Source organism: Xiphias gladius, unplaced genomic scaffold, assembly GCF_016859285.1.
Source record: "Xiphias gladius isolate SHS-SW01 ecotype Sanya breed wild unplaced genomic scaffold, ASM1685928v1 HiC_scaffold_1476, whole genome shotgun sequence".
NCBI classification, from domain to species: domain Eukaryota; kingdom Metazoa; phylum Chordata; class Actinopteri; order Istiophoriformes; family Xiphiidae; genus Xiphias; species Xiphias gladius.
The window spans coordinates 199,515-223,197 of record NW_024401806.1 but is presented as its reverse complement, the minus strand read 5'-3'; the positions used below and the strand labels follow the sequence as shown (position 1 = coordinate 223,197).

Below are 23,683 nucleotides of genomic sequence, written 5' to 3'. Positions count from 1 at the left end.
GTAAAAACATTCATCACTGCAGTCTAATTAGTTTTCAGGGTGGAAATTTTGACTTCATCTGCAAGAAGAAAGCTAAAGATAATTTCGGTGGACGTTAAAAGAGGCAGCAAAGTGCAGCGCCGGTTAGCCCCAGTGCCCGGACTGTTGATGATGAATGCCAGGTTTAACAAAAGGAGTCACAGATACTAAAACTTCCCAAAGAGTGACTCTTTCAGGCTGAATCTGCTGAACTAATGGGGGATTTCCTCATGGCTCCAGATGTTTCTTCTTTCTGGAAGACAAGACTGCGGCTGCATTCCCAGAGCAATGATTACAAGTTTCTAGTCTTCGAGTGTAATGATGACCTACTTCCTTCATCCAAAATGCTAAGTTGAGTATTTTCACAGATATTTATCCGGGTTCTGCTCTCTAAGGCTGGCTGAACAAAAAGTATGTTTACCTTTGAATATTTGCATTGTGAAGAACGAAATATGTCACAAACATCTGTATGTTTCCTGAACCTTTTTTGGCTTTATTCAAGTTATTTAAAAAAAAATATTCTCACTCGTGGATGTCATTTATAGTACAGTGGCAAAAATTCTTGAGTCATCATTTTTCCCAGTCTTTTGCTTTTCCTCCCTCTGTTTTGTGAGCTTTCTGAGCTTAGTAGAGAGGAGTGGAAATTATTTATTATACTATGGGGAAATTTCTTGGCATCACTGTCTGTTAAAAGACATAATTTACAAATTTACACCACTGAGAGCAGGAAACAAAGTTACTAAAATATCTGACTCCAATAATGGAAACACAGAAAATAGTTAAGATCGACATTTATAAAAGGCAAAAGATACCAACAGATGTCTCAAATCATGCCAGCAACATATTTTCAATCAATTCTGTTATTAAGTTAAAAAATATTTCCTAGTAAGAAAATGAGAAGCTTTGCAGTTCATTCCAGCTTGACATAATCTTTCATTGTCAGAAGCAACTGTACTATATCATCAAAGCAGAGCTACATGTACAAATAAGGATGCTACAGAGCCAAAGGATCAATTGCTTTAATGTGAAACACTTTGAGTGGAGCTTATAGAGGCACAGGCTGAGATCATTTATAAACTGTTACTTTACCACTTGCTGTGTAGGACAAAGTTGTTGAAGAAAATAAGAAAACAAAACATGAATTTTTAAGTTTGGGTTACGCAGATTCCACTTTTTACTACTTTATGGGTTGTTATAAAATAGTTTAATACTGTAGCACTATTATGTGGCCATTTGTAAAGCACGTATTTACATTAATAACTCCAGAACTGGCATAGAAGGAGGATTTGTGTAATTTATTTTTGCCCCAGATTCCTTGGCCCACCATGTATCTACCTAATTAGGCCACACCCATTTTCACTTACACAAGGTTTTCTGACATATTCTGCTTTACACTTCTTATAACCCCCTACATATCTCATCTAGTCTTCACCGGAGTTGTTACATTACATATTTGGATTTACTCCCCCAAACTTAATTAATTTGTTCTATGCTATATTCTGTTTTCTTATGGAGAGCTGACAAATAGGTGTGGCCTATACAAAAACTTGCCATGATTTTTGAGCATGTTAAGCAACCAAATGTATATGATACATGTACATATGAACTCTGAATGCTAACATTTCACCTAAAGATGGTTCTTCAGCAACACGATTAACAGCAGACCACACCCATCAGTGATCAGTATAGCAGCAAGATGAGAGGTTAAACCATTGGAGGTCAGCAAAGACAAGATTTCCAATGAGTGTTAATTAACTCTTTTAATAGCTAATAAGTGTATTTTGATGAGGCTCGAGATAATGAAGTATATTCACATATCTGAACAATTTATGTTAATTGATGCTAACCTTAAGAATTTAACATTGTTGGAGTTAAGTACTTTCAGAATACTTTCTATCTCAACAAAATGAAATCAACATTATCTGTGGCAAATTATGCACTTTAAGTACTATTTACTGAGTCGTCACAGGATTCCACGGATTTATGGCATAGAAGACCAGAAGTTGGTCCCTGATTAATTGGTATTTTTTTTCCCAGAATGGTAAGAATACAGAGACACTTGTTGTACACTTGTGTGCCCCACTTCCTTAGTAATTTGAAATTAAAGTTTAGAAATATGCCCATAGGTTTAATTTAAATTTTGCTTTATTACTTTTGGCCTTTGCAGGTAACTGAGGTACCAATCATTTTCCAGTTATCAATTATTACTAGTGAAGTGGAAATCATTTGGTAAAGGGTGATATACTGTACTGTTCAAAGCGATTATAAAAGTCATTAGCCTAAAGGTAAATTGCACAACAAAATGATCGAAAGATAACCAAAGGAGGGAGGCCCATTAGTATTTCCCAGTGAAGTGGATTATAAACAAAATGGTGGAAAAGGTAAGCTATGGTACACAAAATACCATCAACCTTTGACCTTTATACAGCACACACTCAAAGCACCACTACTGGTTTTAATCAACTAATTTTTTATTCATGGTGACAGCAGGTTTTTCATTTGGATCATTAAGAAAGTAGCTGCTTTTAACTAGGCAGTTGCTTGGGCATACAGTATGGCAATGACCATGATGAACAGTGAAATTCTTTAGAACACATTGAGAAATGTAGCTTTAGTGTCTATGCCAATGGCATTCCTAGCTGTGCACCGGTAGATGCCAGCATCTCCTTGTGTTGGGTTCTGGACAATGAGGGAACCTTGCGGATGGAGGTACTTGTTTCCAAAAAGGCGTGGCTGTGCACTGACAGCCAAGCGGGTTTTATCAGGTGTTTCCCATGCTATCTCCACTCTGGGAATCCCAGTTGCTATACAGTTCAACTGAATAGCAACTCCACGTTTAGCATAAGTAACAGAGGGAGGGCCGTTGGTAATTCGTGGTGGGTATGCAATCACAATTACCGATACAGAGAGCAGAGAACTACCATACTCATTTGCAGCTCGGCATACGTAGGATCCCCGATCAAAGACTGATACTTGTTGGATTGCAAGCGTCCCATTGGGCAGTATAGAATATCGTCCAGCTCTCTGTGGCCTGTTGAGGACAACCCCACTTGGTAGCGTCCATGTTAGTCTGAGGGGTTTGCCATTGGTTAGACAATGGAGCAAAAGTGTTTCCCCATTCATGATGCTAACAGGAGAGTTGTATCTGTTGTTGATCTCAGGCTTTCTCCCCAGGGACAAAGTGATTGTACTTTCTACAAGCCCTCCAGAATTACGCCCCAGACAGCGGTACGTACCAGCTTCACCAACAGATGGGTTATTGATGATCAAAGAGCCATCAGGCTGATGAAAAAACTTAGAGAATCGAGCACCACTAAGCAAAGGTGTGCCGTTGGGTAGGATCCATGTGACATGAGGTGGTGTTGAGCCCTCAGAGGAGCAATTCAAAGTCATAGCATTCCCAACAGTCAGTGACCGGCTATCTGTTTCTGGGCCTCTAATTTTTGGCCTCTCGACAACCTCTTTCACATCCAAATGAACTACCAGCCTGACCTCCCCTCCTTCATTACGAGCAATACAAGCCAGCTGCCCCGAGTCTGTCCTCTTGGGTGACCGGATTTCTAAGGTACCATTTTGGTGAACTGTCATTCTGTTGCTGTAGTACGGTGCGGGGAGGATTACATTTCCTGGTAGAACCCACATGATGCGAGGGGTGGGGATTCCCTTTGCCACACAGTCCACCAGCTTCTGCTGATCCTGGACTGCGGTTACCTTGACAGCACTGGCAGTTTCTCTTAGGCCGTTGATCATCGGAGGTGTTACCAGGACCTCCAGCATGATGACTTTATGGTCTTGTCCCGCACTGTTGCTGGCCATGCAGGTGTAGTTACCTCCATCAAAACGTTGGACCTTTTGAACCACCAGTGTCCCATTGTCCAGGACCTGGTATTTGTCTAATGCAGGGGAGATCACTCTGTTTGTAGGGGATATCCATACAATGACCGGCATTGGTACCCCTTTGGCGTTACATCTCAGTGTAATGGTCTCACCGTAGAAAACTCTGACGATCTTTCGATCTTTATCTTGGATTTTTGGTGGGAATGTTGCAATCTTGACCTTGACTCTGACCTTCATCTCATCTTTGCCATGTTGGTTCTCAGCGTAGCAGGTGTAGTCACCTTCTTCTGGCATGCCAACATCGTTGAAATACAGCGTACCATTGTCGAACACCAGATACCTACAGTACATACAGTCCGGGAAATGAAGAGGAGGAGAGGGATACAGATTGTTAAACTTTGACAACTGAAGCTGTCAGTTACACGTTATGTGCATTAATGGAAAAAAATGTAATTATATGGAATTATGTGGTTATTAAAATTTAGACATCACACATTATGACTGACTTTTGTCGTGCATAGTTCTTTTCTTACTGAAGAAATAATATCTAGCATAAATACAGATGAAAATAAAAAACAATGCTTTTTTTACATGGTGTTCTTTTTTTCTAGAAATATCAACTGATCAAACACAAGAATTTTATATCCATATGTATGACAGCTGACTGTGAAAGTGTGTGTTTTCTGCATACTAGTCATGTAGGTTCTGTATATATCTAGTTTTTTTTTTAGACAGATCACAATGAAGGTACTGGTAGTGGTGGTTCTTTCAGCCTTATTTTCTGTGTTCAGACGGCTATAATGTGTCAGAGGGAAACGTTACCCAATTTTAATAGACTGACAAGTAGTATTTACAGTATTTTCCATGTGTCGTAGCAGGAGTTTTTGTATTGTATTAGCACATGAAAAAATTGGTTCATGAAGTAATTCATGTGGAAGTGAAAGTCATTAATGTTAGGGTGGTGTGCTGCCGCTGTAGCACAGAGTCAGGGAGTACTTTCCAATTATAATTATCAGCCCAGTTTTCATTTGATGAGGTAATGGCATAGGGACATTTCTAATGAATCTTTAAATGTCTTAATTGAATAATTGCAGGTCTGTTGTTAAATAAGACAAAAGATTTGTGTTTTTAAGAAACACTATTTTTTTTAAGAGAAAGAAATGAATCTAAACGTCAAATCAGTTTCATGGTACAGTTGGACTGTACTGAAGTGATGTAAACACAGACAAGAACAAACAAGAGCTTGTAACACAGTAGTGTTTACAATAAAGACAGCTGGGAATTTCTTGTCTTTGCAGTGACTTTGCTGATGGCTGGCTGATCTCCAAAATGCATGTAATTACCAAATCTATAAACATTTCTGAAATTGTTACATGTAATTTTTTTCATTCATTCAGTGTCACCACAAACTACAACTTTTACAACAAGCCCTTTAGTTGATTCAGTAGATCTGAATGGATTTTATTAAACTGCAACATTTGGATCAACACAAGAGGGTATATGAGGTGATGACAGTCTTTGTCTGTATTACATTGTTGTAAGCATCAGTCATGAGCTGCAAACCCTGATCTTCTTCATTTGTGTATCAGGGAGTCTGGTTCAGCATCAGACACTGGGAATGTATGTAAGAATCCGTGTGTATCTTCAAATGGTTGCAAAAGTGACCAAAAACATCAAGGTTGGTTACCTACATTTTAATGCAATTCCTCTTACAAAAAAGTCTTTTTAATTGCAAAGTTAGCAGAAATTTTAGATTTCTTTTAACATGTTTAACCTGTTGGTTTTTAAGCTCAGGTAGACAGGTAGCTCAAAGAGAGCCAGACTAAGCTGGACTCCCTTTGAGATACAGGCCAGCAGCAGCTCATACCTGCGACTACGTCCTCCACTGACACGGTCTCTCTGTTTGACTGGGTTCACCATGGTGCCATCTGGGAGTGCCCAGCTAATCTCAGGGTCGGGGAGCCCAGAGGCCACACAATCCACCTTAAAGTCTCCACCATACACCACCTGCTGACTGGATCGCTGCTGCTTCTGTTCGATTTTTGCTGGCTTTGTCAGCACGTTGACCCTCAACAGAACATAGTCATCACCCATCTTGTTACGTGCCACACACAAGTAGTCACCACTGTCCTTGTCGGTCACAGAATGAACGGTTATAGTGCCATTAGGGAAGACCTTGATCCTGGGGTCAAAACTACAAAAATAATAGAAACAATAGCATTCATAGGATAATAAACATAAGCATTCATTTAAACATTTAGTTGAGGATGTAGAAAAATGATTAATTAGCTTGTGAATTTTCTTTTACCTGTACTGAGCATCCACCAGCTTTTTAGAGGGTGTCCGCCAGATGATCCAGGGATCTGGCTCTCCGGATGCCACACAGTTGAGAAGCAGCCTACTCCCGTATATCACATCTTTTCTCTTGGGGGATGATGAGGTGATACTGGCCTTGGAAGAGGACGGATACCTCCTTGTGGTCAAGATCACCGTTCTCCTGCTGGTTGCCACTACGTTACTGGCTGAGCACTCGTATCTCCCAGCATTTCCCTGGCCCAATCCCCGTATGTAGAGGGTCCCATTGGGGAAGACAATAATATTGTTTCCAGTAAAAAACTGGGAAGCAGTGAGCTGTACGCCATCAGGTGTGATCCAGCGGATGATAGGCTGAGGGGCACCTGTGGCGGTGCAGTGGATGTAGGCGGGGCTGCCCTCTGGGAGGGTGGTGTTTTCATTTTGTGTTTGTTGAATCACAGGTGGCAATGCTGAAACATAAAGATGGACTGAGGCAGTGTCAGTTCCAGCTGCACTGCTGCCAATGCACTTATAGATTCCTCTGTCCGTGTAACTGGCCTGTCTGATCCGAAGGGTTCCATTACTCAAGACAGCCACACGCTGCTGAAGGGGCACAGCAAATGGGGTAGCAGCCATGTGGACATGGTTAGGGAGCACCCATGTGACTCTAGGCATAGGGTGCCCCTCAACTTTACACTCCAAATCCACTTTTTCTCCTAGATGCACTGTGATGTCTGTGTTCCGAGGCTGCAGCAGCCGCGGATGCTGAGACATGACCACTAGGTTGACCACCATTTTGTCTGTACCATACTGGTTCTGGACCATACACAGGTACTGGCCCCCGTCCATGTGCTGTGTGTTTCTGATGATTAATGTACCATTTGTATGGACCTCAAACCTCTGAACCCTGGTGTTCTGAGCAATACTTGCCCCTGCATGAATGGAAAGACAGAGGTTTCAGATATCACAGTGTTTCCTCACACACAGGCTAAAATTTAAGATGAACAATTATTGGAATTAGAAAAGAAATTAAACAATATACTGTAGGTGAAATGAGTGTAGTATTTACAGGGTGTACAAAAACATAATCATTTTGTGTGGTCGCCATATATCTTACAGATAAATGTATACCATGTTCAAGGAGAATACTTAATTCTGTCTTGCAGGAAATCTTTGGTGTAGATTCATTCATAGGTTAACTTACTTAACTCAGCATTTAGTAGGAAAATAGCTATACTTTTGTCTACTATGTTCCAAAGTAGAAAAAAACAGCGAGAACACAGTATTTCCATGAAAACAGTCTTGTCCTAAAATATATAATGCTTGTATTTTGCTAAGTCGATTTATCCTTTGCATTGCATTCAAATTGGATAATTCCAGTGGTCACAGTTGAGTGCCAATGCAGGAAAAAGTGTCTTTTTATAAAGAAAAGGAAAAGTAAGTGTGTGGAGGTGGGGTTGAATTGGTGGATGGATGTGTATGACGTCCCACTTTCATGGAGGAGACCAGAATTAATATTGTGTCCTTCAATTTATGTTAAAAATTTTAAAACTATTACCACAATCATTCCCTAACCTTACCCAAGTGATTTACCCTTATGGATACATTAAACATAGTATATTTGCCATAACAATGATGTTTTCTCACCCCTATTATGGTTTCCCTGTGCAGATATTAGAGATAGAAGAAAAAAAATTCTAATAATGACGCAATTGAACGTAATCCAGAGTTTTGCAGAATGAATTACTATCAACATTCTGTCTAACGATATGGCTAATTTCGATTGCTATCAAATTGTCCATTTATAAGCAAGATCATCTACTCCCACTTGTACAGTTATAAAAAATATCAAAGGAGCTGGTGGTGGATTCTTCCTTATGTATCATATACATAATACATCTAATATGTCACGTTTGTATTTCTCATTCTTATCCTATCTTGATCTGGAGTTTTTATTAAGGTTGTACTGTTAATGCTGTACACTAGAACCAAATGAAACTATACCTTAAGCTGTTACTGTATCCTTTTGCATACATGACAAATTTTGCACCCTTGAGAATTACTCCAATTAATAATAAAGTAACCGGAGAAACAAAGGAAAAGTTGTTGTGGTGTCACATTTTGTCATTTTCATCCTCATCCTTCTTTGAGGTCATTTGTGAACATCATGCTGTAATGTATACCGTAGATGTACTATCATAAACATATAGAAAACGTATCTTACATATGATGATTGTCCAACCACAGTGAGCCCCTAACAACAAAGACATAAACCTTGCAAATTGAGCAGACATTCTACTAAGTGATATATGTGTCCATACACACATCTTTTGTTTTATCTATCTATATCTATATCTTTATCTATATATGTCACAATAACAAGCAGCTAACAGATACAATGTTTTTAATTACATACTGTTGTATTGGCATCTGTGCGGGGTCAAAATATTTTTGGGGGTTTTAGATTATAACTAATATATTTTTAATTATTTAAATATTTAAATTATTCTATTTAATAAAAATACAATTTTTCATAACAGTGTTTGTAAAGAAGGAAGTGCCAAGGCTGTCCTAAAAATGTATGTACAGCTTAGTTTTGAGTTTGAGTCATACATACCACTAGCAACTTTAGTCCATGACAGAAAGGGCTCTGGCTCTCCCTTAGCCTCACAGGGAAGCTGAGCATCTGTTTCAACTTTCACTGTGACAGTTTGGAAATTCTTCTCAATTATCTTTGGCTTCCCTCTTGGAACAGATCCTTGTCCAGGTAGCTGGTGCATTCTGGACAAATCTGGAATAGATGTTAGTAGTCTCTCTCTGAATGGATTAGTTTGGATTGCAGTAATTGTTGGGGCAGGATTGGCCATCGGCTTGATTGTCTGCCCACTGGTCAATTCTAAGGCAGGGGAAGTCAGTTTATGGTCAGGTGACTGGGTTGCAGGATGGTGGTCTGAAATTCTCCTAGACTCTGATGTGGTCATTATAGGTTTGATTTGTTCTTGACCATGGTTGACTGTGATCCTAGGAGCCTCCTGGGTAGTGTACTTCAGCAAAGGTCCCATTTTAGCTCCTGTGGAGGACGTTTTGGGTAGTGTGACATGTGGCACTTCTCTTGATGGGATCACAGGATCAGGCCTTGATGATGTACCAGGTGGAGGTGTTGTTATGGTGGTAATTGTGATAGGAGCATCAACAATAACTCCTGTGTTTACAGTTTCTTTAAGATTCCAATCTACCTCTGACTCACTGCTTGTGGTGTTATTTTGACTAGAACTATGATTATATCTTTCAAGTTGTGTAGATTTCTTTGTGGTAACCTGTTCTGTCTCTGAATCACCCTCAAAATGCATACTGCCACCTGAAGCATATCCAGAACTTGTCTTGATTTCATGCTCGATCAATGTAGTAGCTGAGGCAGATAGGGACGGCAGCAGTGAAAAATGCATCCCAGTTTCTTTCACAAGCATCTCTCCACCCTTTTCAGTTGGTGTGTATTGATAGTCTGATTGATTGACCTTGACATCTGTTTGCACTGTTGCAGTGTGAAAACACCCAGAGGAATTGTCAGAACATGGCACAGGTCCACGGTCTCCTGTAGTAGAAGGAGTTGGAATAGGGCTGCCCATAAACCTCTGCTGAGTGGTTGACGTGAGCATATCCAAGTACTCCCGAGGAGACGCATTCTCTGAGATTCTTAAGGCTGTTTGAGGACTCATCTTTCCTTGACCCACTCCTGTAGAGGCAGTTGGGAATGATGGTGCCACGGATGTGCTTTTGAACAGTGGTTTGGCTGGGGGTAGAAGGCTGTCCTTAGATTTGGGGGGAGAAGTTGGTAGTGAAGAGGGTTTGGTGGCTGCCTTGTTATAATGCCTGGAGACTGTGCTTTCTTTATGACTCAGTCTGCCTAATGACGCTGCTTGGCTACTGGTGAAAGGCACAGTGGTATTGTATTTGGCTGTTGTAACTTCTAATGGTTCTATTTTTAGCTGTGTAGAGGCAGTGGTCTTGACGCTTGCTAGCAGAGCATTTGCAGGTGTGGTGGCAATAAACGGGGTGGTGTCATTCAGCTTTTGTTTCTTTCTGTTTGGTCTTTTCCTCCGATCCCCATTCTTTCTCCTGGAGTTAGGCTGTCGGACAAACGGGGGCAATTGCATTTCAGGTCTCCTCCTTGTAGTGGTGGGCACAAGTGTAGTTGCTGGAGATGCTGTTGTGATCATTGTTTTAGAATCCAAGTCATCAATTGTGTCCTTTGGCTGGGTATGCAGCTGTGATGTTGTTGCAGTCTCACTATGATATTTTCCATTTTCTTCTTGGCTTGTCTCTGATTCATTTGGGTTGACTGAAAGGATAATTTGACTTCCGTTCGAGGAAAGCTTTCTGTCATTATTAGAGATTGCAACAGTATTCGGTCTATCTGTTTTGCTGCTCTTCTTCAATGCCTTGGACCAATCAATTGTTTTGACTCCATCAACATCTTTATTTGTGCTATGGTTCTTTTGTAGAGAAAATGTACTGCTGCTACTTGCACTGTTTGTGTTTGCCTGCCAGTAAGTGACAGCATGTAGTGGAACAGATGTGGTCTGTGGGAGGAAAAATACACTGCTTGAAGTTATGTATAGATCCCCGTTTGTATCAGGGGTTGTGTACCTTACATTGTTTGTAGTCTGCATTGTGTGTGGCTCTGATGTAGCGTGTATGATGTGTGTGTGCTGACTGTTTGATGTCATATCATGTGTATTATGTGCATTGTAATGATTAGATGTCACATGGGTTCCCTGGCCTTGTGTATTTTGTTTATTAGTTTTCATTTGTGTATGTGGTACTGGAGTGTGTGGTGTTGTTAGGTAATCCTGGTTCTCTTTCTCCTGCCCAGTCACGCCATCCGATGATCCTTCAATAGTTTCTTGTGACTGTGTTGTCTGCTCTGTCAGTCTCCTCTCCGTAGTGTGCTGAACCAGGAGTGGTGTCACAGTATTCTGAGCATTTCTATCTCTAATCTTGGCCAAAATATCAGCCCATTTCTCTGGGTCTATTTTACTCTTTGTCATATTAATCCTCCTCCTGCTCTCAACTATATTCTTCCTGTCTTCAGGACTTGTTGGTTTTCGAATCACTGGTGGCCTCCGCCACATATTCCTCGATGGATGGAGACCCCTCCTTCCTGGGGCCACAACTCCTGGATTTCTTCTCCTCAAAGGATCCTTCCGGTTCATTGGAGAAACCTCCTGAGTTACTTCAGTGTCGCCTGATGCCTCCTCTGGATCCTCTGTGAGGACATTAATCTGAGTGTTGACCCCTGAGGCTGACTGAGGTCTTTCTAGAAACTTCCTCAGAGGCCTTACGAACCCTTTGCGCCTGATGACAGAGATTTTTGCAGCAAGTGTGTCCACACCATGTTGATTCATGGCAATGCATTTATAATAACCACTGTCAAATAACTGAGTCTGTGGGATATGTAGAGTGCCGTTGGAATAGACCAAAGCTCTGGAGGATTTGGCATGGAAACTAACTATGTCGTTGTTTGGTAGAATCCAGTTAATTTCAGCATCAGGGGAGCCAGATGCTGTGCAAGGCAGGGAAATGGGATTCCCTGAAAATCCCTCAGTGGGTGTTATTGAGGCATCCTCTCCTGGGGGAGGGCTGGAAGATTCCTGTACTGTCAGATGGAATGGCAGGACAGCCAGGTCTCCATGAACCTTGGCAATGCAGTAGTAAATTCCTGTGTCTGTGTGGCTGACGGATTTAATGACCAGCCTTCCATCACTGGACACAGACACCCTGTTGTCTGGACTTCTGTATGGTGCCTCCACTTTGGAGCCGTCTGGCAGCATCCATTGAATTACTGGTTGGCCAGAACTGTGCACGTTACAGTAAATTTGACTTGGGCTTCCCAGGATAGCACTCAGCACTTTATGAGTTGTGTTTGTTGACTCAATCAGGACCCATGTCCTTTTCTGCCTCTGTACCAGGTCCGCCTCCACTGTCTCTGAGAGGTCCGTGCTCAGGATCAATTTTACCATCTTGGCTGATGATTGAAGTCTGTTCAGCTGAAGGTCTGCAGATGTCTGCATCAGCCATGCTGGCTGGGCCATGACGTTAACTTTAACACCAGTGTAGTAAAGGGCATCCTTCTCAGAGTCCTGTCTATACACATAGGTTGGATGAGGCTCTTTGTTGAGCATAATCTCCCTTTGTAAGTGGGCTGGCACATTGCTGTAGTAAGCAATTAGCCTCCAAAGTCGTTCATACTTTTCTCTATCAACAGGACATTCGAGATCCACTGACAAAGTGATGTTGGAGGCCAGCTGGAGCTGGTTGACCTGCTCCCAATTGATCTTGGTAATCTCTCTTGGCTCGCCAATACTACACTCCAGATCCACCTCATTCCCATGTTCATCAGACAGGCCCAGGGAGATGCTTCCAAATGGTTCCCTGAAGTTGTCTGTGGTCATGACCTCACTTTCAGTGTCCTCAGGTTGAGAAGTCCTCTGAGGAGAGCTGATGACGGGGCTGCTGCAGACCAGGTTCTCCAAAGCCTGGAGCTCTTTCTTCTGGAGGTGCCTGGGAGAGGAACACATAGGACACAGCTGTCCACCAGGAAGGGCCCTGTCCTTTTTACATTTCAATACACCTGGAGCAAAAGAATATAAGAAAAATGTTGTAAAATAAGACCACGAAGCAGTCTTGAATTATCATAATTGAATTTCCAAATCTATAATTCATTGGACACACTCTAAAGTCTCATTTCACTAATCCTTTACCAAAATAATACAGAAATGTCTACATGAAATTGCAGTCCAGAAATTAAATGTCTAACCTGGTGAGGTTTTATCCCAGACATTGAGCCACCTCATGTTGCAGTCACAGCTCCATGGGTTCCCATGGAGATACAGATTCTCCAGCTGAGGCATGGTTGCCACCAGCCCGGAGGGCAGTGACGTCAGTCCATTGTCTGAAAGGTAGAGGTGCCTTAGAGTGGAAATGTGGAAGTGGCTCATTAGAGTGAAGGTGGTGAACGTTGCTGGGTGCAGCTGCTGAAGTTGGTTGCCTTCCAGCTGCAGCAGTCGCAGGGAGGTGAGGCCCTGGAAGGCATCTGGATGGATGAACTCTAATCGATTGTGATCCAGGTGTAACCGGGCCAAAGACCACAGACCCTGAAGGGTATGTCTGTTGATCTCCTTCAGCTTGTTGTAACTAATCTTCAACATCTAAAGCAATGAGCAACAAGGAGAAAGAAAGTCACCATTAGTAATCATGACATTATGAATCTCTTTAACCCTACCACACCTAATCACAGACAATCATCAGATCCCAGATTTTCCCATATTTTATGATGAACAGAGAAATATTCAACAACACATTTAGAATATTTCTATTTAATAAAATGATGTAGCCATATTTCCCTAAATTTTAGCTTCATATACAGTGACAGTGAGGGTCTGGAACAAGCACTTATAGACAGTGGTGGAATGTAACTAAGTACATTTACTCAAGTTCTGTACTTAAGTACAAATTTGAGATACTTGAGTATTTCTATTCTATGTAACTTTATACTTCTACTCCACTATAAGCAAATATTGTACTTTTCGCTTCATTTTCATTTTCTTTCACTATATTTGTCTGACAGCTTTAGTTACTAGTTACTTTACAGATGACAGTTTTTTCATACCCCTTCCTGTCCAGTGCAAACCATGTATCTCCACATGTGGTGATTTTGAATTGAAGTGTTCCTTTATGGGTTGAGAAAATTCTCCTACTTCTTAAGACAAATAAACTATTTAAGAACCCCCTCGGATTAACTGAAAATTGTCAGAAAGCTGAAAACGGCTGTTTTTCTGAGCTCATGAAAAGTTGACATGGTTCTCATAGGTCAGCGATGCTACCAACATCATAATCTTATAGGATATGATGCATTGCTGTAGATTAAACTACCCAACAGTATATAAAGTTGTTAGATTTAGCTCAACATTAATCATCTACATCAGTAAATTGCAACATACAAATTAATGCAGCAGTAATATTAATTTTAAACCTTCATATATAATAGTAAAAGACTAACTCGGACCATTGTGCTGCACAATGAGTAGTTTTTGCTTTTCATACTTTAAGTAAATTTTTACACTTACATACTTACATACTTTTACTTAAGTAAGATTTTAAATGCAGCACTTTTACTTGTAGTGGAGTATTTTGACAGTGTGGTATTAGTACTTCTAGTTAAGTAAACAGAGTACTTCTTCCATCACTGCATAGAGAAAACATACTGTTTGAATAGTTTGTGATTATCTGTTAAACGAACTTTAAGGGGAAAATCTGGACTTAAATGTTACATATTTTTTATATAATATGTTTTTCTGTATTTCTCTCATACAGTTTTTAAGTTATTATGTAGGTAAGAGTTATTATTAGAGGTTTTATTATCCAAAGGATCTTTTTAAATTATGATTTAGATTCACCTTTTGATTCACATTCCAACTGAAGAATATTTTGACATTTTTACAATTGAGTGGGTGGTCCAGGTTCAGGTTTCAGGTTTATCTTTTTTTTTTTTTTTAATTTATTAAAAAATGCGAAGGTAGTATCCTCTGAAAAGGTCAATTTTACCTGGTGAGCCTAGAAACACCGTAGAGCCATAGTCACAAAGCTTGACACATCCTGTGCCAAATGTGATGATTCTAGCACTGAAGTTTAGCATTCTATTTTGTCAGCCATTTGGAGACTCCACAGGGGCACTTATAATATTATGGGCAATTGGAATTATAGAATATCATAATCAGGTAAAAATAAACAAAACATGCAAATATCTGTGCAAAAATATGACAAGAGGCCTTAATAAAGCCCAACACAAAGAAACTGATGTAGTGCTTCACTGGGGTTCAATGTCAGACATAGTGTATCTCAGGGGACACTGAGATACTGAGCTACAGCCAACATTCATTCAGTCATTCATTCATTCTTTCCCAGGTTACATTTTTATGGTGTGTTCAGCCAGTGTACCTGCAGTGACATGAGGTCCCTGAACACTCCATCAGGTAGAGTGTGGATGTCATTTCCATGAACCATCAGAAGCTCGAGCTTCCTCAGACCAGCCAGTGATTTCTCTGAGATTTCATTAATGCTGTTGAACCTGAAACAACAAAACCAGAATGGGCAGAATGATAAACAATAAACCCATTTATGAGATACAAAACATTAGCCTGGGTATTTACTTGCCATATTTTTTTTTCTTATACTACATTAAGACTGTAATGTAATCACTGGCTGTATAAAAAAATAACAGTCATGCCAAGTCAATGCCAAGGACTGACCCCAGGTTCATGCGTTCCACATATTTAGATACAGTGGCTGGGATGGTGATAAGGGAGCGGAAGGTGCAGTGGAGCTCAGTGGGCTGGGGGCAGGAACAGGGCCAGGGGCAGGAGACGGAGACAGCAGGGGGCAAGATCATCAGCGCCAGCAGGGTCTGGAGGACGCACACGGCGGGGGGGTCCATCTTCATCCGCGGGAGGAGCAATCACAGCAGCTGTCCATGTAACCAGTACAATAACGGCAGTAAGTGTTACCAACGCTGAATCTGCTGCTATTGTAATTATTATAGTCTTGTGAAAATAAAGTTGGAATGAGCATGAAACAATCTCAGATGACATAATAATTCGAAATTTACTGAAGTGCTGACCCGAGTTTGGCTCAAGTTTCGGGGTGACTCCATCACTGATCAACTCCGGTAAATTACGCACATTGGGCTGCAGCGGAGTTTCAACCAAAGTGCTTCCTAAATATTTTATAAACCTTAGCTTATTACATTTTAATGAAATATAGATGCTCTTACCTCAAACCATTGATAGCCTCTCTCTAGGGAACTCCTCATATTCCATTTCAACATGGATGAAGTCAAAAAACCGCACAGTTGAAGTAACAATAGAAGAAAAACTATCAAAAACTTTTAAGACGAAGGAAAGAAACTTTGTGCTACAAAAAAAAGAAAGAAAGAAAGAAAGAAAAGTAAAGAGTCAGCACAGATTTAATGTAAAAAAAACTCCGAAATGACAGTGTGAGCTTTGGACCTCCGGTGAGGAATAAGCGTAGGAGACTCTCGAGCGAACACGTTTGAGACGCAGCAGGAGGAGCCACAAGATTTTCGATAGGACATAAGAGGTTGAGGGGAGTTTCAGTAGGAGTTTTTTAATGGGACTTGACTAAGAATATGATACTGTAATACAGCCAAACACACTCTTATGCTGCCGAGTGCATGAATGCCGGATGACTGTCGCTGGATATATTAAGTCATATTGAAACCATGAGAAATTAGATTAACCTGAAAAGCTAACAGTTTCAAGACCAGCTGGATGGGAGAAGCAGGAGGATATCTAAAGCTAAATAAATGATAAATTGTGGCATCAAGTGCTGCTGCTGACAAGGCAGGATATAACAACATGTAAAAAATAACATATTTATGATTGGGAGAGTTTAAGGGTCAAAAAGACTTTCTGTTGCCTCATGGCAACAATATGCAATAGAAGATGATTAAAGCTCCGATTATGTTGCATGATATTGTGCATTAGTGGTGAATATTCCCATACAAATTTTTGATTAAATTAAATGACCAAATCTGGTGACACTGTAAGGCTTGAGCTTGCAGGGCCCCTGGAGTTCTGGGGTCCAGGGGCAGTTCCCTGCTTTGTTTGGTTTGTAATCCAGTCTTGCATATAAAACTCTTCTTACATTACATAAAGTGACAAGAGAAAACAAACAAAAAAAAGATTATATCCATATGTGTGAAAGAGAGTATATCAGATTCTAAACAAATTAAATATACAAAGGTTTTATACGCTGATAGTAGCCTTTCACAAACATTGCGTTGAGTCAAACACTTTGTGTGTAAATATATGCTGTAAAGTACATGTTCAACCATAAACTGTTATCTCAACCTAAAAGGTGTTTAACTGCTGGTTTCTCCCTCTCCCCATCTCTGACTGTAGGAAGAGGCCAGATCGGTACTAAAGGTAAACTTCATTAACAATGACTCACACGTGCAGAGCATGCAGTCTTAGACACACACCCATTGAAAAAAAGCATGCACTGAGACATATATGGACACATACACACAGACAGCCACACTAACAAAAATGTGCCACACAATAAAAACAGAAGGTGCTAGGACAAGCTGAGGGAGAGCGGCAGAAGTCTGTTACTGCGTCATTTGGAACCTGAATGTCTGATATCAGCTCAAACAGCATCATTTATGTTTGTTTTTGTTGAAACACTAACTGTGGTGTTAGCTTTGGCTGCTGAACGTCCCTCCTCCACTTTGGAAGTCTCCATCACCTATGTGCTGCAGTCCAGAGGCTGGTGGCTGCTGAGTCCCGACTTTGTGACAGTGTTTAAGTTGGAGCAAAGTGGAGGTCAGAGGTGACAGAGCGACAGTTAGAGGAGGGCCTCCTGTTTCCGCTGCTGGACCGAGAGCCTCCATCCATCACTTTGTCACTGCAGGCAGTAAATCAAATGGATTTATTTATTGTCAGTATGGTTAAATAATTTTATTCCATTTTTGTGTGGAGAGCCAACAGGAAGTCAGCCAGCTCAGCCAGAGGGAGTCTTGGATTTGCAGCTGCCAAGGAAGCCCGTGGAGATCTCGTCAGCATATATGCTCAGCGAGCAGCGTTTTTAAGAATGGATGGGGGGCCAGCTTTCAGCATGGTATGCAAACGTCCTTAATACAGCCATACACAAATATACATTTTTCCAACGACTGAATTAGGGGGGCAAGGTTCTGACCATTTCTCTAACTTTCCAAAACTGAAAATCTGACATTGATTCACTTCACAAGGTGAGAAAGAAGCCAGGATTTGAAATTCTCTCTTAAACTCTCTTTTTTCATTTGTTAAACAACTACTTCTGTCACTTTTTCATGTGAGAAACTGAGTGTAACACTAAGAATGTCTTCCTAGAGAGACTGTCTGAACATGTACACCATTATCCCCAGATTTAAACAAGTGTTGCTTCTCCCCCCCATCTTTGACAGCCAGCTTTTCACCTCACATTCAACTATGTGCCCTTTGACGTGGTCAGACAACATGTTGTAGGAACGAGTCCTTTTCTAGCATATCGTGACACTTAAACTGCAAGACTGTAAACAGTGCCAGTGGTGAAGTTCAGCTAGGTCAGCATGCCCCTGTCGCTCATTGCCCCTGTCGCTCATTGTTCGTCTCTCCTTGAGAGATGCTCTATAATTTTTTTTAGAGGAAGGGCTTGATGGGCCATTCATCTACATGACTATGTATAATGTGAAAGGGCTCATTAGTAGTGATACTAACCTAAAGAGAATTATCACCAACTCTGCAGTTCCCATGCACAGAACCTTTTAGCCTCTTTCAACTCATTGTTTTGGTTTTATAGCTCACAGGTTTAATGTTTTGATTTAGTCTCTCTGCTCTCATCAACTTGGTTTCTAGCAGCAGGCAGCTTTTTTCAGAGAAAAAGCTGTAAAAACCCACTGTCCACTACCTGCTCAGCAGTAGATAGAAGACAGGCACAGTTAGAGATGAGCTGGTGAACCTAGTGGAGCATTTAGCAGCTAAAGAGCCAGATATTTCCCTCAGGAGTTGGTAGAGACCAAAAACAGAGCTAAAAGAGTGGATATATTGGCCTTAGATTCATCGGGTGGACACAAACACCCCTCCAAATGAATGATCATTTTGCTCTGTAACTGCTGATGTTGAAATAGGCAGCTGTTTGTTACCAATACTTTGTTGTATTTACAGCTAGTTTTTCAAAGTGTGTACTGGGTCACATTTTAAGAATGTGGTCACACTATACAGATGTCATTTACACCTTGCTGGGATCAGATCACATTGTGAGCTAGACCACCTCCAGATGTAGTCCTGCACATCTGGGGCCTCATTTATAACCATTGTGCATACAGAGAACGGGGCCTGAAAGGGGCGTACGCCACTTCCCATGCAAAAGTCGGGAACTATAAAAAAAACTTGCATTTGCACCTGCGCAGAAACTCTGACTCATGCGTACGAACATTTTGGAGACAGGAGAAATTGGCGACGCAGATGTTAAAGTGGTGAATTGAAGCCAGATTGTAGAAATTAAATGTGAAAGAAATTAAATGTGTGAGTGGCATCATTATATGTTTAATGATGCCTCTCACACATTTAATTTAACTTCATATCCCACATTATTTATAGATCAATTTATCATAGACATTCAGACATCTTTGTTATTTGTGCTTATGGTGGTGAGCCATAACTATTCCATAAGCACCCTTGAACTATAAAAGATAAAAGCCAACTCAAATCTCAAATCAAATTCAGCTCAGTATTTCATCAGTGCTGTCTCACCATCACATTTCCCAACCACGGAGTTCAGAGGAGAGGGCCAGACTCTATTCGATTGATACTCATGGTAAGTTGTGGAGCGCACAGCAGCTGTTGAAATGCTACGATAATGCCAGGATGTGGCAGGTGGCAGGATTAACGAAATTCTGGCTTGCCTTTTCCCCATATTAAGCATGAATATACTGAGTCCTTTTAACTTCAACCACGTCAACTAGGTTAACTGTGACGATGAGAGAAACACCTATATGCTGGATTTTGGAGTTAATTAGAGTGTTTATTAGTGTGTTTTAGATATTCAGTGCATGATTTTATCAGCTATATACATGTATGCAGCCTATAAATGTTTAACAAATACCATGAGCTGAGCTTCGGTGTCTCTGTGCCTCTACTGGTCAGCCCATACTCGGATAGTGTGCAACAAAGCCTTCAAGGCACCCACCTCCATGTTTGATCACTTTGTTTAATCATTCTGTTTGTTGCATTAACGGCTGTTGGAGCCACAGCCCTAAAACTTTGTTTTGTTTGTAACACTGCCTCCATTCTCCACAGGGACAATATATATAGGCTATCAATATTCACGAGGGATTTCCATTAACCGTTTATGGTTAATTGTGGGAGTGTTTTGGGCGGAGCATGAGGCTTGCTAAACTGTGCACATTTTCACGTAGATTGTAATTTATAAGAGGAAACTGCGACATGCATGCACACAGTTTTATAAGTCAGATTAACTTCTTGCGTACGTCATTTTCGTCTTTTGTGCACACGTACCCTTTTAGTATGGATCCTATGCACTGTTTTATAAATGAGGCCCCAAACTGTATTCTGATTCTGATCCAGATACTGGGTATTACTAATTACTAAATACTAAATGTTAATGGGGTAACTTGGTCAGCTCTAAAACAGCTGTAAGGAAAAGGTAAGGTTTTTTTATAACTTGGGTTTCATCTTCGTAGCTCTGGCCATTGGATTTATTGACTATAACATTATACTCAGCAAAGTAATAGGTTCGATGCAGGATGTGGTGATGTCACTAAAAACAGATCCAACTGGTCATGAAAGATGAGCAGTCAAACCATCAGACAGGTTGGAAATAAACCAGCAGTTTATCCAGATGATCTCAACCACTTTATTTTGGAGGTCAATTATCCAATTATTGTTGCTAATTATCCTTCGATGCAAACAAAACCCCCCAAATTTCAAAATTAGGATCCAATTAAGTAATAGTGAAACAGTTTACAGCCATCAGTTCCAATACAAGCAATAATATATTTTCCAGCATATCTGATCCTGGAACTACTCATCCACTCTTCCAAGTTATTGCCTTAAAGAAGGAGGCCGTTAATCTGACAATGAATGCTAACCAAGCAATTTGATTAATTACTTTAAGGATTGATATGGCTGTCCGGCTCCAGGATATTTGATTGACTTTGAACATGAGGACTTCCAATGAGCAGTGGAAGGTAACGTGACATTAAAAGTAGTCAAGGGATCCAACATCAGAATCAGAATCAGACAACCTTTATTGATCCCTGCAGGGAAATTGCTCTGTTACAATTGCTGAACACTCAGTTAATAAAGGAAGCAAATAAGTAAAAATTAAAAACTTCAATACATGTAATTAGTAATAATAATAAATACACAGTAAGTGTAAGTAAGTGAGAAAAATATCCAAATGCAAATGTGCCAAAAGTGTGTAAGCTTTCATTAGGGTGTCCAGTGAAGGCTTAACCAATGGCCAGAGTGAATCCAGTACCAGTTTTTCAAAAGCCTTCATGATGTGTGAGGTCAACGCTACTGGCCTGTAGTCAATGGCAGCACTGAGACAGGCCCTCTTCAGAAACAGGCAGTCTTCCACAACACAGGGACCTTCTCCGACATAAACTGAGGTAAAAGAGATACTTGAGTATGATACATAGCTGATGTGGAAGGCCTTGTGCACCCTTGGGCTGATGCCATCGGGACCACCAGCCTTTGCCTTGTGGAGTCAATGTAAACAGCAATCAAGATGACATGTGAAGACTCCCTGTGTAAAAAGTATGGACATGTGATAAACAGTTCAATGACTGAGCTACAGAAATATAAAATAATAAAAGCGGCAAGCCTGCGGCCTCTTTTCTTACCGCTCTCAGAGTTATTCCTGTCCACAGTCAGAAAGCGGTTGATGGTAGTAATGGGATCCATAGTATCAGGAGGAAACAACATGGAACAATAAAAGTTCCACATAGAGATGTATAGTAATAATAATATTAAGAAGAAGAAGGAGAAGAAAAAGAAAAAGAAGAAGAAGAAGACTAATAATAATAATAATTGTAGCAGTGGGTATTGAGCTGGATCATGGGAGCAGTAGGTGGTCTGCAGTCACAGATCCAGACTCTGTAGCTCCGGGGGCAGAAATACCTGCACAAAGCGACAGGACGAGAGAGGAGAGAGACAAGAAAGTACAAAACTATGGGAGAGAGAAGAAGACAGGTTTGTAACATGTATTAAAGGGACATGAATGCATACAGATGGAGAGGGAGAGGAAGAGAGAGGAGCTTGGTGCATCATGGGAAGTCCCCCGGCAGTCTAGGCCTATGTCAGCATAACTAGGGGATAGGTCAAGCCAAGCACAAGCCAGCCCCGACTGTAAGCTTTATCAAAAAGGAAGGTTTTAAGCCTACTCTTAAACGTGGAGAGGGTGTGCCTCCTGGACCAAAATTGGAAGATGGTTCCACAGTAGGGGAGCCTGATAACTGAAGGATCTGCCTCCTATTCTACCTTTGGAGACGCTAGGAACCACAAGCAAGATATGTTCTGGGAACGCATTGTTCTACTGGGGTAATAGGATACTATAAGCTCTTTCAGATATGATGGTACCGACCATTAAGGGCTTTGTAGGTGAGGAGGAGGATTTTAAATTCTATTCTGAATTTTACAGAGAGCCAGCCCTAACTGTAAGCTTTATCAAAAAGGAAGGTTTTAAGCCTACTCTTAAACATGGAGAGGGCGTGCCTCCTGGACCAAAAATGGAAGAAGTTTCCACTGCCTCATAGCTGAATGATTTGCTTCCCACTCTTCTTTTGGAGACTCTAGGAACCACATTCTTGGAGCACAGTGTTCTACAGGGGTGGTAATAGTGTTCTATGAGGTTTTTAAGATATGAATAAACGAATAAATGAACTGATAACATGTCAGGAATGGTAAAAATTAAAACATAATCATGGTAAGACACATTTATGATAGTAGAAAAATTTAAGGTTCTGCTTCAGAATTATGAGAAACTGAGCAATAATGATGAGACAATCAGTTAAAATGTGTACTACTTTTGAAATCCAAACTATGATCATTTTGGCCCCCAAAAGGCAAAATTTAGCTATTTTTATTAGTTTATAATTTTGTTAATATTTTTATTGTTGTCATTCCTACAAATTTTTTATCAATTTCTGTCTATGAACTTGGTGTGAGTTAACCATGCCTTTATTCTGTAGCTGCATTGTTCAAGTATCCTGTAAAGAGAGCTGTGTATTTCTAAAGGTTGCTCAGGTGGAGTTATACCTAAAATTTAGTTTCAACTACTTTTAAGGTTAATTGCTTTTAATTTTTAAAATGGTGATAATAAACATTATAATGAGCTTCTAGCGTTTTCTAGGAACAAATAGAAAAGCAGTAAATCAAAGATTTGTTTATTTTATACTTAATGTAACTTAAAGGAGGGGAGAGTAAGATGATGGTGATGATGATAAGAAGGAAGAGTAAAAGAATGAAGTGGGAGTAATGGGAGAATGAAGATACAAAGGGCTAGATTTACCTGACAGGGTACAGAGTGGTAGTCACATATTTTACCCGTAGAAAACCCACACAGGCATGTGAAGAACATACCCCAGCCCTAGTGGTGTACCGTTTATTCCCAAACAAATTTACAGTTATCAAATGATCACAGATGTAGTGACACGAAGTTTGTGATCATGTGAACCATAGGTTCCAGGGACATGGGGGTGTTTTTAAAAAAATGCGAACGATATTTTAACAAAAGCACAGGCACTAAATTCCTCAAAAATGACCTAACATTGTAGCTTTTGTGAACTGGGCAGTAACTGATTGACATTTGCGTTATATCAATCACTGACTGAGAGTAACAAATGGATATTTAATTATATAGAAATGTCGTAATGAATATCATGCTAAACCCCTTTTTCCTGTTATGATTT

The 23,683-nt window shown here is 40.5% G+C and overlaps 1 protein-coding gene across 1 annotated transcript; it reads right to left on the bottom strand.

Annotated features, from left to right (window-relative positions):
- Positions 1-508: 508 nt before the first annotated feature.
- Positions 509-16,121, bottom strand: mxra5a (matrix-remodelling associated 5a). The gene is made up of 8 exons (XM_040123129.1): positions 15,980-16,121; positions 15,459-15,673; positions 15,148-15,277; positions 12,968-13,358; positions 8,768-12,781; positions 6,164-7,082; positions 5,723-6,049; positions 509-4,195 (listed from the first exon to the last, which is right to left on the bottom strand). Exons 2-8 carry the CDS (start codon positions 15,647-15,649, stop codon positions 2,605-2,607), a joined length of 7,563 nt encoding a protein of 2,520 aa, XP_039979063.1. The 5' UTR covers positions 15,650-15,673; positions 15,980-16,121; the 3' UTR covers positions 509-2,604.
- Positions 16,122-23,683: the final 7,562 nt, after the last annotated feature.

Excerpts from the sequence above, each read along its gene's own strand:
- mxra5a (XM_040123129.1), bottom strand. The coding sequence starts at position 15,649 with ATGAAGATGGACCCCCCCGCCGTGTGCGTCCTCCAGACCCTGCTGGCG. Across the intron at positions 15,278-15,458 it reads GTGGAACGCATGAACCTGGG|GTTCAACAGCATTAATGAAA; the intron begins GTCAGTCCTTGG and ends TTGTTGTTTCAG. Across the intron at positions 12,782-12,967 it reads CTGGGATAAAACCTCACCAG|GTGTATTGAAATGTAAAAAG; the intron begins GTTAGACATTTA and ends CTTTTGCTCCAG.